Source organism: Chaetomium strumarium (genome assembly GCF_033439665.1).
Source record: "Chaetomium strumarium strain CBS 333.67 chromosome Unknown B0T15scaffold_4, whole genome shotgun sequence".
In the NCBI taxonomy this organism is placed as follows: domain Eukaryota; kingdom Fungi; phylum Ascomycota; class Sordariomycetes; order Sordariales; family Chaetomiaceae; genus Chaetomium; species Chaetomium strumarium.
In genome coordinates, this window is record NW_026944432.1 from 1,975,838 (window position 1) to 1,991,038 (window position 15,201).

The 15,201-nt window shown below is 56.5% G+C and overlaps 3 protein-coding genes across 3 annotated transcripts; 2 read left to right on the forward strand and 1 right to left on the reverse strand.

Annotated features, from left to right (window-relative positions):
- The first annotated feature begins 2,107 nt into the window (after positions 1-2,107).
- Positions 2,108-5,778, forward strand: B0T15DRAFT_203932 (P-loop containing nucleoside triphosphate hydrolase protein). The gene is made up of 4 exons (XM_062862608.1): positions 2,108-2,267; positions 2,335-2,374; positions 2,429-2,548; positions 2,604-5,778. The coding sequence occupies exons 1-4, from the start codon at positions 2,234-2,236 to the stop codon at positions 5,668-5,670; spliced, it is 3,261 nt and encodes a 1,086-aa protein (XP_062721411.1). The 5' UTR covers positions 2,108-2,233; the 3' UTR covers positions 5,671-5,778.
- Positions 5,779-6,198: 420 nt separating this feature from the next.
- B0T15DRAFT_203927 (putative hexose transport-related protein) lies at positions 6,199-8,419 on the reverse strand. Its single transcript, XM_062862607.1, has 5 exons — positions 8,089-8,419; positions 7,658-8,021; positions 7,176-7,587; positions 6,525-7,085; positions 6,199-6,437 (listed from the first exon to the last, which is right to left on the reverse strand). The coding sequence occupies exons 1-5, from the start codon at positions 8,297-8,299 to the stop codon at positions 6,279-6,281; spliced, it is 1,707 nt and encodes a 568-aa protein (XP_062721412.1). The 5' UTR covers positions 8,300-8,419; the 3' UTR covers positions 6,199-6,278.
- A 5,515-nt stretch (positions 8,420-13,934) lies between these two features.
- On the forward strand, positions 13,935-14,987 carry B0T15DRAFT_396222 (uncharacterized protein; the record flags this gene model as incomplete). The annotated part of the gene is made up of 2 exons (XM_062864823.1): positions 13,935-14,402; positions 14,466-14,987. 2 exons carry the CDS (start codon positions 13,935-13,937, stop codon positions 14,985-14,987), a joined length of 990 nt encoding a protein of 329 aa, XP_062721413.1.
- Between the last annotated feature and the right edge of the window lie 214 nt (positions 14,988-15,201).

The window sequence follows — 15,201 nt, forward strand, 5'->3', positions numbered from 1 at the left end:
CAGCAGCGGATTGCGTCGGGCGTCATCGCCGCACGGCTGGAGAAGCTCCCGCTCGTACGGGGAGAAGAGGGATGTCAGGATGGAGTCGATCGTCTGGGACGGGTCGCGCAGCAGGACGGTGAAGCCTTGCAGCACGGCGGTGAATTCTGGGGAGGTCGGTTGGATGGACGGGTTCCAGCGCGCTGTCGGGGCTGTAGGGGTGAGAGTGAGGGTGTTGTTGTTGTCTGGAGAAGAGGAGGAGGAGGAGGAGGAGGAGGAGGTGCGGCGCCGCTTGGCGCGTTGTGGCGGCGATGCTTGAGACGAGTCGGCGGCGCGCTTCGATGCGCTGGAGCCGCGGCGCCAGAAGGAGAACATGGCGGACGGTGTTTAAGGTAGTCGCGCTGGTGTTGCACTCGGTGATGCTGTTAGTGAAAAGGAGGATCAATGTAGGCCTGAATACGATATTACGGTCAGCTACTAGAGAGAGAACTCGCGTAAAGTGAGCTGGGGAACAAGTGTGAGCAGGCTTCAGCAATGAAGCTCCATCATGGACATATCCAGTGTTAGGAGACAAAGACATCAATTAGCTTGTGAGCTGTGGCAGCTCAGAGCATTCCAGTTAAGCCGCGCCTCCTCCCTTTGAACAAGCGCTGCATTGTTCTTTGTTTCGGGACCTGCAGGACCCCATTGCGGACTAGAACTACTATAACAAAGACGAAGCTGCTGTATGCAAACGGATATGTGCGTCGGTCAATAAGCCGGTAAAGGGGCCAACGCTGGATTGTTCCCCGAAAGGGAAATCCAAAAAGCCTAAAAGGTGTGCTCATAACTCCTCGTCGGATCCTCTCCGAATTTAGCTTGAAATGTGTCTTCGCTCCCTGGAGGGCGGTAAGAGAAGGAAAGAAGAAGATATACGGTCTTTGGAGAAATCATATTACTGTAGTAAGTAGTAAACGACGACCTGAAGGGCTCAAGCCTACCTACCTACTGAGCTTGTCTGATGGAGAAAACTACTAGTACCTGGTAATGCAGCTACGCATACAAGCATTGCATAGCCAGGATCTTAACAACAAGACGTATTGGTAATTTCGCATCTATGCTGTGTAGTGTGTACTACTAGGTTAGATGTTCTGTACTTATCATTAGAAACAGGAATAGTATGAGCGCTGGAGACGTTTCCTCCGCTTCTATTATTCTATATAGATACTCCGTACCTGAGGGTCTCCCATACTGCCAGTTGCCCTGTCAAGATCGTGATGGTTCGCTCCATTGCCACTTTTAAGGTATGAGTACGGTACCTTGGTACATATACATACATAATACAAGCAGTGAAAAGGTTAGGGCGATGAATAGCCCTTCCCTTTCCAGATCGCATGTGTGACATTCTACTTTTGACAGCTCGCCCACCTTCCCCGCCCGGCAGAGATCCAAGGCTTGGTCAATGTTTACATCTCATCAAGCAGAAGAGCGCCTCAGCGAATCTACCTACCTTATGTAGGCTGATGTTGCATCAGATGCTAATGCGTCCAACACGATACCGGTAAATCCCTAGGCGAGTGGGTTTTGAACGCGAGGCCCACCCGAGTGCGGCTGAAGCGCAGCTGCACGTCAGTTGCAGCAGAGTTCCACATTGTATGTACGGTAGTAATATGTAATAGGGCACCTTATCGTAGATCCTTACGGAAAGTGTAAGTACCGACGTTGGGCGCCCTCTAAGTATGAGTATATTAGAAACATAAAACAAGCCGATACACACATCCATAGGTTATTACCGTTGCAGCGCACTTGCTGCTGATTGCGCCGTAAACTTTCCTTTGTTATGCACGGTATGATACCTGTACGAACCATCACACATGCATTCCGAACTTCAATACGTCAACCCCCACAGTCGTTTCTGCTCGAGGGGGATCCACCTTTTGGTCGCTGCGGAAACCGGCGGTGGAGTCGCCAAAACAGTCAACACGCCAATCCAGGACGAGGAATTTGCGGGCAGGAGAACCATCTCAGGACGCGAACGTCATTTCCTTGGTTTCCTTTTACCCATACGATCGCGATTCCTTCTCGAAGCCGAAGCAACATTGCCCGTTCATTCCACCAGTCGGCCGCCGCAGCCGACTTCCGACTTTGCTTTCGCCCAGTATCCAATTGTTGACCGGCACGGCGGAGATAGCCTGGATTGTTGACCTTCACTCGACAATTTATTGACTGATCGGTCGCCCACACGCAGAGGGTGACCGGCCGTGAAGCCGCCACGATGGACCCAAATGCTTCCTCAATCACCGTCGCTGGTATAGTAGACCTCTCCACAGCTGATGCGTAGCGACAATGCTCCTAACTGCTTCCATGCAACAACAGTTCGGGTGCGGCCGTTCACCATCCGAGAGGCTGCCCAATTGTAAGCGCCAGCCTCGGCTTCGAACTCCATCACCACGAGCTGACATGTTACCAGAATCAAGACCGATGACAACCCACTCTTCCTCGGCGACGGCTCGCTAGCCGCGGCGCCCGCTCCCAAGCTGAACCAGCGCGGACTTCGATCAGTCATCAAGGTAGTCGATGATAGGTGTCTGTACGTGCTCCTTGTGATTAGGTACCATCCTTTGCCCCGGGCTGACTCGCCGCAGCGTTTTCGACCCGCCGGAAGACAATCCCGTCCAAAAGTTCTCTCGCTCCGTTGTGCCCACGGGCAAGAAAGTCAAGGACCAGGTTTTCGCATTCGACCGTATCTTCGATCAGAATGCTACGCAGATGGACGTTTACGAGGGGACTACCAAAGGGTTGCTGGATAGCATCCTCGACGGCTACAATGCCACGGTATTCGCATACGGCGCCACGGGTTGCGGAAAGACACACACCATCACCGGCACCTCTCAGCAGCCGGGTATTATCTTTCTCACGATGCAGGAACTCTTCGAGAAGATCCAGGAGCGCAGTGACGAGAAGGTCACCGAGGTTTCGCTCTCGTACCTCGAGATCTACAATGAGACGATCCGCGACTTGCTGGTTCCCGGCGGTAGCAAGCAGGGCCTCATGTTGCGCGAGGACTCAAACCAGGCCGTCACGGTCGCCGGTCTTACCAGCCACCACCCGAAGGACGTGCAGGAGGTCATGGACATGATTGTGCAGGGCAACGAGTACCGAACTGTGTCGCCGACTGCAGCCAACGCGGTCTCGTCGCGGTCCCACGCGGTGCTGCAGATCAACGTCGCCCAAAAGGACCGCAATGCCAGCGTCAACGAGCCTCACACCATGGCCACTCTGAGCATCATTGACCTCGCCGGCAGCGAGCGTGCCAGCGCCACGAAGAACCGGGGAGAGAGGTTGCTGGAAGGCGCGAACATCAACAAGTCGCTTCTCGCTCTGGGAAGTTGCATCAATGCACTGTGTGATCCGAGGAAGAGGAACCACGTGCCGTACCGCAATAGCAAGCTGACTCGCCTGCTCAAATTCTCTCTTGGGGGCAACTGCAAGACAGTCATGATCGTTTGTGTCAGCCCGTCGAGTGAGCACTTCGACGAAACTCAGAACACCCTTCGCTACGCCAACCGGGCCAAGAATATCCAGACTAAAGTGACGCGCAATGTCTTTAATGTCAACCGCCACGTCAAGGATTTCCTGGTCAAGATCGACGAGCAAATGGCTATCATCAACGAGCTCAAGGCCCAGCAGAAGGATGCCGAGAAGACCTTCTTCGCCAAGTTCCGGAAGCAGATGGATAAGCGTGACGGCGTGGTACGGGAAGGTATCATGCGGCTGCGCGCTGCCTACGAGAATGCGGCTTCTGAGCGGCAGGAAAAGGTCAACCTGATGAAGAAGCTGAAGGCTATCGAGAGGCGAATTGGGCTGCTCTCTGCCTGGATTGCCGCCTTTGACACGGTTTGCGATTCACGGGGAGACGAGGAGGCGATGCCGAGCAACCTTGCAGCGATGCGGAAGACCGCTCACGGCATCCTGATGGAGCTGGAGAGCAGCAGACACCACCTCCACCAGAGGCTGGAGCGGTCTAATTGGGAACGCGCCTTGGATACGGCGCTGAACCACAGCATCGCTCAGCTCCCGACAGGCGACGGCATCGTTGATGGCTCTGAGCGGGACACGCTGGCCCGGGAAGCCGAGATGCTCAAAGCAAGCTTCATGCGGGACGCCTACAGAGAGGTGCTGGAGCAGGACAAGGCTGGTGATGCGGCTGTCCTGCAGGTGCTGCTGACGGCCCAGTTCGAGATATTATCTTCCCTCTCCGACACGCTGAATATGAGCGAGGAAGAGGCGGTCGCCCATGCCAAGGCGATGGTCAGCCGTCTCCTCGAAACTGGCTACTCGGCAGCCTCACACGTCGTCAAACCCGACGGTTCCATGATGCCCGTCGAAATGTTCCCACCAACCAAGCGTGGCACCCCGAAGCGGAAGAAGTCTCTTAGCCTGCACCCAAAGTCTATCCCCGCGCCCGTCCTTTCTGCCGTTCAGCAACAGGCGCTTGCCTCGCCGGTTAAGGCGTCCCCACGGCGCCGCAAGCTCGGACGTAAGAGCGTGGCATTTACACCCGTCAAAAAGAAGCACTCGGTGCGCTGGCGTGACGACGAGAGCGAGCAGGGCACTCTCGCGGACTACGAGAAGACCCCGCAGAAGTTTCCTTCGCCTGAGAAGCCCTCGCCGGAAGAGGCCCTTCCAACCAGACCGCCGGTGCCCTCGTACCTGAACCATACGGACTCTCCTCGGGACTCTAGCCCAGCTCCCGTAGTCCCTGACGTATCAATCCTGTCTCACGGCAAGCCGAACCGGTTTCAAGCCGGCTTCTTATCCAAATCTCGGGTTCCTCAGCCGAGCAACGGCGCCCTTGGTAGCTCACCCATTGCGCCGCCGACACTGTCTCTGAACCTAGCCGGATCCTCAGATAACGAAGACCGCCCATCTCCGCTGCGAACGGTGCCAGTTAGCCGAGCTACTAACTCGCTTTCGCCACCTCCAGCGACACACAGCAGTCCCAAGCCGACGACGACAAGCATGCTCTCTACCCTCAGCGAGAACGGGATCGAAAACCAGCCTCCTCGTCGCGCCTCCCCAGCGTCTCGCCTTCCCCGTTCGTCCTACGGCTCGGGTTCCGACTCGGAAATCGACCCGCTTAAGATCCGCTCCGCCCTGCAGCTAGCCAAGCGCCGCGACCGGCTGTCGCTCATGTCGGGAACTGCCGCGTCCAACGCGAAGCGCATCTCCTCCCTCGGCTCGAACCCGGGCGGCCACCGTCGCGCCTCGGCTAGCTACTCGGGCCCGTCGGCGCTAGCGAGCTCTGCCAATGGCATCTCCCGCCACCGCAGAGGTAGTGTCGAGCGGCGGCGCTCGCCGCCGAGGCCCATCGCTTGCTCGCCTCCTTCGAGTCATCCTCAGGCGGGGGACTCGTCGGTTCTGGGTGGGGCCGGTACAGTCGGGAGAGGCGCCCTGACGCCGGGCCAGGCGAGGAGGATGAATATGGGGGGTAGCCTCAGGCTGGAGAAGCAAAGGGAGAGGGGGAGTAGTCCCACATCGCCGTCGTCCAGCCATGGGGCCGGTGGCGAGTTAGCTGGGGTCAGTGGTAAGGCTAGGAGAGTTACTATTGGCTTTGCTGGCACGGCGCCGAACGGTAGTGGAACCGGGAATGGCAGTGGCGGGGCCTCGTCTGGGATGGTGAAGCCGAGACCGAGTATGGTGTGGAGATGAAAGTGCTTTTCGTTGCTTAGGTGGTTTTCTGTATGGGAACATTTTGCATAACCATCATACCCCCCTCCGTGTTCCTCGCTTGCTGGAGCGGGGCTGAGGGGTTTGTGGTTGGAGCTGGTGGCGTTGGACTAAGACGAGGACAAGACAGACCGGGCTGTTTGGTTTGATGCTCCGGGCATGGCTTGTCAGAGTTTGCTTTTACCTCCTACTACATCATGGTCAGGTTTCAGGGGGATAAGGTTCGGATTCCCATTGGGTTCGTGTCTGGCCAAGACAAGGCTGGATACCCAAGAGTCTTGTTTGTGTATAATGATTCTTTCATTCCTGTTGACGCTGTATTAAATACTGTTACCGTCGAACAATACGATAGCGTGCTTGGGTGGCCGCACAAGGTGATTGAGCCTCTCAATGTCATCCTTCACATGGACATTGTGACCCGCATGGGTTAGTCAATCATCAAACTGGCATTTGCATGGTATGTAGTATCGAGCTTCTCCACCCCCTGAGAGGTTGTTGATTTCCTTTACCACTGATATCCACAACAATGGCAGAGTCAAACTCCTTGCCGTATATGGTCAATATCCTCAACTAGTACCTAGTAGCATCCATCAGACCTTTTCAGTACTCTCGACCTGGTTCTTTTCCCCAACGGTTGTGGATACCACGCTGTCACCGCGGAGGAGCTGGGTGAGGCCGATCTCAGCGTTGATCTCCTCCATACGCTCAAGGTCGGCCTGCGCTGTGCCCTCGGAGCCGAAGACAACATCCTGTTTGAGCGCATTAGTTAGTTAACCTTTCACCCAGGCAAACACAATCACATGATAGAGAAACCAGATTTTAATTTAAGAGCTTACCATCTCCTCAAGCGTCAGCCGCTTCGTCTCCGGCACGAAGAACCAGATGAAGGCGGCACCCATATAGGTCAGCAGGCCGAACAGGATGTAGGTGCCGTAGGTGATGCCGTCCAGCATGTCCGGGGTGACCTGACCGACGATGAAGTTGTTCATCCAGTTGCTCGAGGCGCCCAGGGCGACGCCGTAGGGGCGGGTGCTGAGCGGCCAGATCTCGGCGACGATGATCCAGGCGCAGGGGCCCCACGAGTAGCCAAAGTGCACGACGAACAGCCAGACCATGCACACGGCGGCCCAGCCGGCCGCCGCGTGGTCGTGCCACTGGTTGATGTTCTTGGCCACGATCACGGCGATGATCATGTGGCACGTGGCCATGCCGATGGCGCCGATGGTGAGCACCGGCTTGCGCCCGACCCGGTCGATCCAGAGCACGGCCGGGATCGTGGCGAGGAACATGGCAATCCCCACCACGCCGGTGGCGAGAAGCGAGATGGTGTTCTCGGCCAGGCCGAGCTGCTCGAAGATGGAGGGCGCGTAGTACAGCACCGCGTTGATGCCCGTCCACTAGGAGGAGGGGATGTGTCTCTCGTGTTAGTTCTTCTTCTTCTTCTTTTTTCTTGCTGTCATTCATTCAGCTGCGGACTTTTGACTAACCTGCTGGAAGAACATGGTCACGGTCGCAACGACGACGCGCTTGAACATGGCCCGGGTCTGGAACAGTTTCTTGATGGCGACAAACTGCAGCCGGAAGACGTTCCAGGCCGTCTGCTCGCGCAGGTGGGGGAACAGCTCGGACACGGTGCGCTTCTCAAACAGCGACTGCGCCTTGATCTCGAGGAACTCGAGCTCGACCAGCTCGTGGTCTTCCGGCAGGCCGCGGAGCCGGGACAGCACCCCGCGTGCCTCGTCCTCGCGTCCGTGGTGGATCAGCCAGCGCGGCGAGAAGGGCATGAAGATCATGCCGACGAACAGGATGATGGCCGGCGCGAGCTGCAGGCAGATGGGCACCAGCCACGCGGCGTCGGACTGCGTCTCTGGGGTGGTGCCGCCAATGTAGTTGGTGCCGCTGTTTTGTTTTTCGTAAGTAAGGTACTAGTGCAGACGGAGTAAATGGTCCTCGTAAAAGAAAAACTCACTAGTCGATCCAGAAGCTGATCATGATGCCAAAGGTGATGGCCAACTGCTGCGTCGCCACCAGCGCTCCGCGTACTTCAGGGGGCGCCACCTCCGAGTTGTAGAGGGGGACAATCATGGCAAGACTCCCAACGCCCATACCGGTCACGAACCGCCCCGCCAGAATGGCATTGTGTCCGTTCATCTGTGCAGTCGCCTGGACGACCACGCCGACCATGAACACGGTGCAAGCCACCAGCACGCCGTACTTTCTCGACAGCGTCTCGGCAAGGAAGCCCGAAAGCAACGTTCCCAGCCAAGCACCGAGCTCCAAGATGGCTGTCAGCCACCCCTTCTTTGTCTGGTTCGTCGTGTACTCGCCCATGTCTAGGTAGTAGCTCCTTATTAGTGATGACGCCCCAAGAGAAAAGAGAGACCTGGGAGCAACACATACGGTTGTTGAAGGACGGCATGGCCAGAATACCCGAGAACATGCCCTGGTTGTAGCCGTACAGCACACCGCCGATACAGGCAAAGGCGGCGATGCGGAAGACGCGGAAGTTCTTGATCAAGGCTGAGGGCCCGCTCTTGCCCATGAGCGCCTGCCGCCTGTGCAGTGCGGCATCGTAGAAGGCGCCCGTGCCGGCGTCGCCTCCGGCACCCATTGTCGCTGTCGTTTGTTGTTTCACGTCTTCCTTTGCCGGGTGGATTCGGGTGAGAGGTCTGCGTTGAGGTTGGGTATCGATCCGGCGGGCCGGGATCGGTATGGGATGGCGAGGAGAGGTGTGTGAGAGAGAGAAGCGAGCAAGTCAAGCCAAGAACTCGAAGAGCATGCCGGGGAGCTGCAGTAATATATACCTTATGTACGGTATGCAGATGCGGGGAGGCAAGATACCTACCTTACCTTAGCTTCCTGGAATTGACCCCTGGGCCCCTGTTACCACGCGCCTGGATGAACGGAAGAAGGCAACGCAGCCGGGAAGCCCGCAATCCAACCCAATATCCGGTGCCATCCTATCCACTCCTGCGTCTCTCGATGGCCCCATTACTCCAATTGCCCGGAACCGGACATATGAGCCTAGAATCGCCCGGAGATATCCACATATTATTGCCTCCCCGGTCCCTATCAAAGTCCCTACCCACTGGACGTCGGGGGCCAGCCATGGCAGGTGCTCCGCAACTGGGGAGTTCTCCATGGGGAAGAAGGAAGGGCACCCCACATCCCCAGACACCACCGCCATGCAGCAAGAATCATGTCGTCCTACAGTACCGTCCCGGATGAATGGTTTTGTGGACCGGGCTAGTATAGGCAGCCTACACTAGGCTGATGTTCGGCGGTTCTCCTTGCTACCCGGCCGCTCTCCGGCTTGACTCTGCAGGACGGTCAGCATCAGCATCAGCCAGGGATGGGAGCAGGTCTATCCCATGGACTCCGCCACCCGTATACCGCCCATATACTGTAGCTTACACTGCTCAGCAGACAGCATACCTACCTAACTTCACGGTTTATCAACTGCCACCGTCATCGCCACGCTAACACTGGAAAACGTCGAACACCACAACCAGCGCATGCCAAGCAAACGCTGCCCGTCAACCGACTCCTTAGCCGCACCCATTGCCGGACGCATCCTGAACAAGCGTGAACAAGCATCCGGCTAGCCCTCGAATGGGCAAGGCGCGCTCGCTGAGGGTTTGCCCCCTCCAGTCCAGGGTGTGGTGCCGAACGCAACTCTAACCATTTAGCCTGAATGCGAGCTGCATTCTTCCCGCCAGCAGCCTATTGGCGCGCTCCGAGGGGATGATCGGGCCTTTTTCTTCTCGTTCGATGTCAAGAGATCAATTGATGACAGTGTTATCCGCGATCTCTTGTCCACGTCGCTCTCCTCCGCACTCCGCACAACTTTACCCCGACTTTTTTTTCCCCATGTTTGCAGCCCGGGGTTGCTTTGTTTCCCCTCACGAGAAAGGTCTGGGGGTTGAGGTGGAGGTGGAGTTGAGACGTTGCGCTCACCGCACACGAGTCAATCATCAAGTGAAGTCAAGCTTTTTTGCCCCTTGCCGGGAGACCGTTGGTGCAACTTGGTGGCGTTCAAGCATTCTGCCGCTTTGCGGTGTCACTGGTGGCTTGGACCATTTCTCCATTTTGGCGGATTGGCACTCTCACAATCTCATCAGCCAGCTTCTCTTGGTGTGTATGCTATAATAAACGTGGCAACCCGAAACATCACCTAACTGGATCGGGCCGTGGCCATTCACCTCGAGCTTGCGCATTGAGAGTCGAGACTTGACGCGAACAGACCATGATGACACTGCACACTCTTGGTAGAGTCGCAGTCAGGGAGACTGTGAATGTTTTAGCACAGTTTCTGAGTTCTGACTGACTGACCCGTGCGCAGCCCTCTCCTGATGGCGGCGTGGCTGCATACGAATGCATCACGCCCAATAGCCGGACCAACTCCAGTGCATTTGGCTGTCATGAGAGGTGCATCGCCATAGTCGCACAGCACGCGAATGCAGATATCCGGCCCGGCAAAGACGGGGAGGCATTGGCACAGTCATCTTCTTGATTTTCGGACCCCAACCTCCAAATCTGCAGTTCTAGGTCCCAGCTTCTAACCTCGCGGGTGTCAGTTGTGCCCCAACGCCGTCCCCTAAATCTGCAGATGATATACGCGAGCTGTCAGATCTCACGTCGGTCACCGAGTATGGCCAACATGAACTACATATGTGACGTCTCCCAGCCCAAGGTCGTCACTCGCTACCGTAGTACCGGGGAGCTCTTGGAGAGGCCTGGGTGTCATCATAGCGGCATGCGGTGCATGTTGAATACTAGGTACCGGGCAAGTCAATCATGTCTGGTTGGGACTTCCCAGTGTTTGTATTCCTGAAGACAGATGTTGGGAAGGTGGCATGAAGCAAAGCTGGTAATCATGTGCCCACCGATCTCCGGGTCCAGGCGCCCGGGTGGCCGGGGCTTGGTGGAGACAGTTAAACGAACCGCGTCCGGTCCGGGCTGTTGCGGGCGGGTTCCCCCACCCCGGGTCTTTGGTACCATCAGTGACCAGCTCCTCACATTTTCGGCCTTCAAGCAATGGCACGCGGCATTAGCCGCTACTGGTAGCATTAGCAGGTAAGCCGCCGGGACTGGTATGAATCACGAAACAATGACGTAAAGCAACAACGATGTGCTCTGCTTTGGTTGACGGGAAGTCAGAGCGTTGGTTGGGTCATGTATCAACCGGGCCGTAGGATCTAATTAAAACCGGGAAGCGAAGTGACTCAACCTTGAAATTCCGGGCCGAAAAAGTCTGACAGGATGGCCTGAAGCACGGCTCAAACCAACGTTTTCTCAGGTGAAATCTTCAGTTGTCCTTATCAGATAAGATGCGGCGCAGAGAGCACCGCTAACGGAGCTTGGCGAGTGTTCCGGGCTTTGGGTGGGGCTTCCGGGACCTGCCCGGGATACAGCCTCGGCAGCCTACCCGGCAGCTTGGGTAGGCAGCCGAAGGTGATTTGGACTCGGAATCGCTATATGTAAATAAAGTTAACTCGTTCGACAGATCGGCCAGACATGCAGCCTTGGCCGGGAGCCGGTCGATCAAAGGCCTGAAATGTTTCGAAACAAATGGTCTCCAAATCCGGTCTGGGGTTCGCGCATTATGCATATGCCTCCACCTGCCATACCTACGATACACCCGCTAACATTCCGAATCTGAGCTTGTGGCTGAGTGCGGGAGGCTTAGGGCTGTGTTGAAACCCAAAACGATATACCAGATGCTCCATGCTAGCCTCTTGCCTCTTGATGCCAATCACCCTATGTCCTTGGGTGATGTTCGTGCGTCTCATGGGGTCGTTACTCCTGCCGTGCTGAGACTGTAAATGGACGTTTCGACGGTTCGACCATACTCCGTAACGCCGCTGGAAGAGCCGCCCACCAGGTATGCCAAGGCCATATGCGTGATAGCAATACATGGGGATATGCTTTGGTCACGAACGAGTGGGTATTACTCGATTGCGGCGAGTGAATATCTTCATGAAGACATGTGCACAACAATTTGACATGTAAGAGGCACTGAAAACGGCTTGGATGCAGCTAAGCAAAAGGTAAAATAGCGCTTATGTGCACTAACTTACAGCCCCCGAATCTATGCAGTAAGCTGATAAGGAGTTCCTACACAACATACTCTCCGTGATTTCTGGCCAATCATCTTCGGCGTCAACACCTGAAACGCTGTCGGTCAAATTGGCCAATCAGAAACGGTCCCGCTCCAGATGGCTCCAACGTGGTAAGTTAGCGCGATGTTCCAAGGAATTTGACGCGCGCCTGTGCTGAGAGCTTGCACAGTAGGTATCCATTTTCCGACCTCAGCATCTTAACAGTGCACTCTGAGATTTGCGGATGCTGAATTTTGAGCCTCCTTTCGGCAGCGCAGCCAATCCCGCACCATTCTCAATTTCCACGGAACCAACAAGCTCGTGTTTCAGGGCTGATACCGACAGCTGCACTTCGCAATTGCCATCTGCCATGTGGAGTTGGGAAGCAAAGCCGAGTGGCCGGTTGCAACTCCCTGTTGCCGCCGGTGATCGCCCGAGCCGACCGATCCCGCGGCTACAGAGCGCGCATCGATGAACAACCTACCAAATGTTTGTCGCGAAAGCTTTCCTTTTTCTTCCGTATGAGTGCAACGCTTCCTCCCTTAGCGCTGCAACATGGCTGTACTTGCAATTCCTCCCCGCTTAACATTCGTACCCGCGATACGCTAGCCTCCGCGTTTGTCGCGCGGCAGAGCGCGTTCTCCCTACAGTGTTTGAGCTTGGGTGGATTGTCGTCAATGTCGTCGCCCTGGAAGGATACCATTCTGTCGGGTTTCCGGGGGTTCCTGCGAGGGCCACAGTAGGCCTTGTCTCCAGGACCGTCAGTCGCAGAATGGGTCATGCATCGATCACCCGCTGAGCGGCCGCCCGGCCTGTTTGGCAGGTTCTCACTATTTTTTACGCTTACGGGGTTCCTCAAGCGGCCGTTGTCGAGGGCAATGTTGCATTTGCCGGCCTGCTCTGGATTCACGTCCAAGATCTGTCAGTTCCGAGGTAATCTGTCTGCGCTAAGGCCAGCAGAGCTTATCAGTGGTGGGCATTGAAGGCTTTTTAAGCTTGGTTGGCATTGGTGGCCGAAGTGCCGCAAGACGAGGCTCGGAGCTCTGCGCAAGGCTGGCGGCTAACATCCCGAGCGGGATTGATTGTCTGTGCTATTTTTTGACATGGTCCGCTTCCTCTGCTCCACAGCAGATGTTTCCGCATTGGGTCTTTGGATTTTGCTGAGATCCGCGGTGCCGTTCCGTGGTACTTGTGTCGACTGCGCAGCGCCACCATCTGGCGAGGTCACGGCACAGTACGTACCGCGCCATACTCTAAGCAAGACTCCAACTGGCACGGCCGTTACGAGTTGAGATCTCTGTATCTCTTACATTCACTCTCGTCGTCTCCCCAGACGCAACATTTGCCGGTAACCAGACCCGACCCTTGTCCCGTCAAGCCCCCCCCTTGTCGCCGGCGGACCCCAGGGTCCATCATCTATTAACCGCCCTCTGGGCACATCCACCCGAGATGGCCGACTCTCATAGCCGCCCGTCTTCAAACAGACGCCAACCCGAAACCCACCAGCCACTAGCAAAGGCCGCTGGCCGTTCTATGAGGTCATTTAAAAACACATGCTTAGTTTCATCAAGCAACCTCTCTCTGCAGCTATACCCTTGTTTCAGATCTGCTACCCCGGTCTTGCATACATCTCTACTGTCATACTCTGGTACCTCCGCGCAGATCTAGGACCCGCAAAGCCGGCCCTTGACCGATCTCGTCTTATTGTTTCTGCCCAGGTCTCCATCGCAGCCGGGGGATACTATAAGTCGACCGCCCTTCCTGCTCTTTCCGGCCGGCCTCTAGCCAGTCTCTCAGTCCTCGCCCTTTGACCAACCTGCTCGCGACCCGTTCGCCATCTTTTCTCTTTTTGTGCTCTTTTCCTTTTCCTAGATTTCCTTGGTTTCCTTGGGTCTCTCGTATCTGTTCTCACTTTCCGTCTTTGCTGGTTGCTAGCCAGCCCTATTGTTTGATACGAAACATCGTATCCCCTTCGACCTCACACCTACCTTTGACCCGATACTCGCCGGCCCAATACCCCTCCAAGGACAGGGCGCCGGCTGAAGAGGGCATCTCCGTATCATGCCCGACCTGACACGGGCACCAAGCCAACACCAGCATTACCAACAACAGATCCCCGTATCTCTCGGTCCGAACATTCCCACCATGGCCTACTACCAGAACCCCCGGCAGCTGTCCGGGTTCTATGGCGATCTGTCCACAACCGGCGCCGGCGGGATACCGATGCCGGGATACGACCCATATGCAGTGAACACAGTCGCCCCTCTGCCCATGCCGACGGCCGGCACCGCGATGGGTGGACCGGTGGGTGGAGCACTACCGACACAACACAGGGCATCTTCGGGCGCATGGAATCAGGAGGACGACCAAACACTGTTGGCGCTGCGGGCGATGGGCAAGAACTGGAACCAGATCCAGAGGGAAGCCTTCCCGGGCAAGACGGGCAACGCATGCCGGAAGAGACACGAGAGGCTGATGGAGCGCCGTGGCCAAAACGACTTTGACAACCGCAAACTCGAGCGGCTATGCAAGGAGTATATGAGCATGCGGAAGGAGATCTGGCAACCTCTTGCGTCGAGGTGTGGCGAGAAGTGGAATGTTGTCGAGATGCAGGTGTGCTTCTTTACCCTGCCTCCTGTCCCCTCTGTTCCGACTAACCTCCCTTTGCCCGTCCAGTGCATGTCCAACGGCCTTAAGAACATCCAATCCCATGCCCGCGCCTTCGCCCGCCGCGAGCGCCTCGAGTCCGGCCGACCTCTCACCGCCTACGACGATCCCGACGGCGCCCTTGGCTGCCTCACCCCAGTCGACGACGTAGATGTCGCAGACCAATCTTACAGCTCCCCGGAGACAGGCGGCTCCACCACCGGTCCGCACTCCACACCTGGCGGCAGCCAGGGCTCGGCCGCGTCGGCTGGCCACGCGGCGTATGCGAACATGCACCATCCACACCACTCTCAGGCTGCGGCGGCAGGGTATCAATATGGGGGTTACGGGCACCCACAGCAGCATCACGGGCACGGGTACAGCAACAGCGTGTCAAGCACGGGGACGGCGGGGGGGTACACCACTGGTGCGTCACAGCAGAGTGCCGGCGGGAGTCAAGGGACGAGTCCATACATGGGCCACGGTGGGAGACTGCCTAGTGTCGGGGACATGGGGATCGATTCCCTCATTAATCGGGGACAGGGCAGCTAATGACGTTTTACTTTTCTTTCGTTTTGTGTTTCTGTCTCTGTGTCTGGCCATGACATGCATCACGCTCCTTCCCTTTTTCTTTTCCAATTTTTTCTTTCTATCCTCGACCTACTCATCTATAATCACCTTTTTCCTTTGTTCTTTCATGTCATGTTACGAGGCTGAGGCTGAGGCAAGGATCTAACTGATCGCGACAATGGTGGGGGCGGAGCAA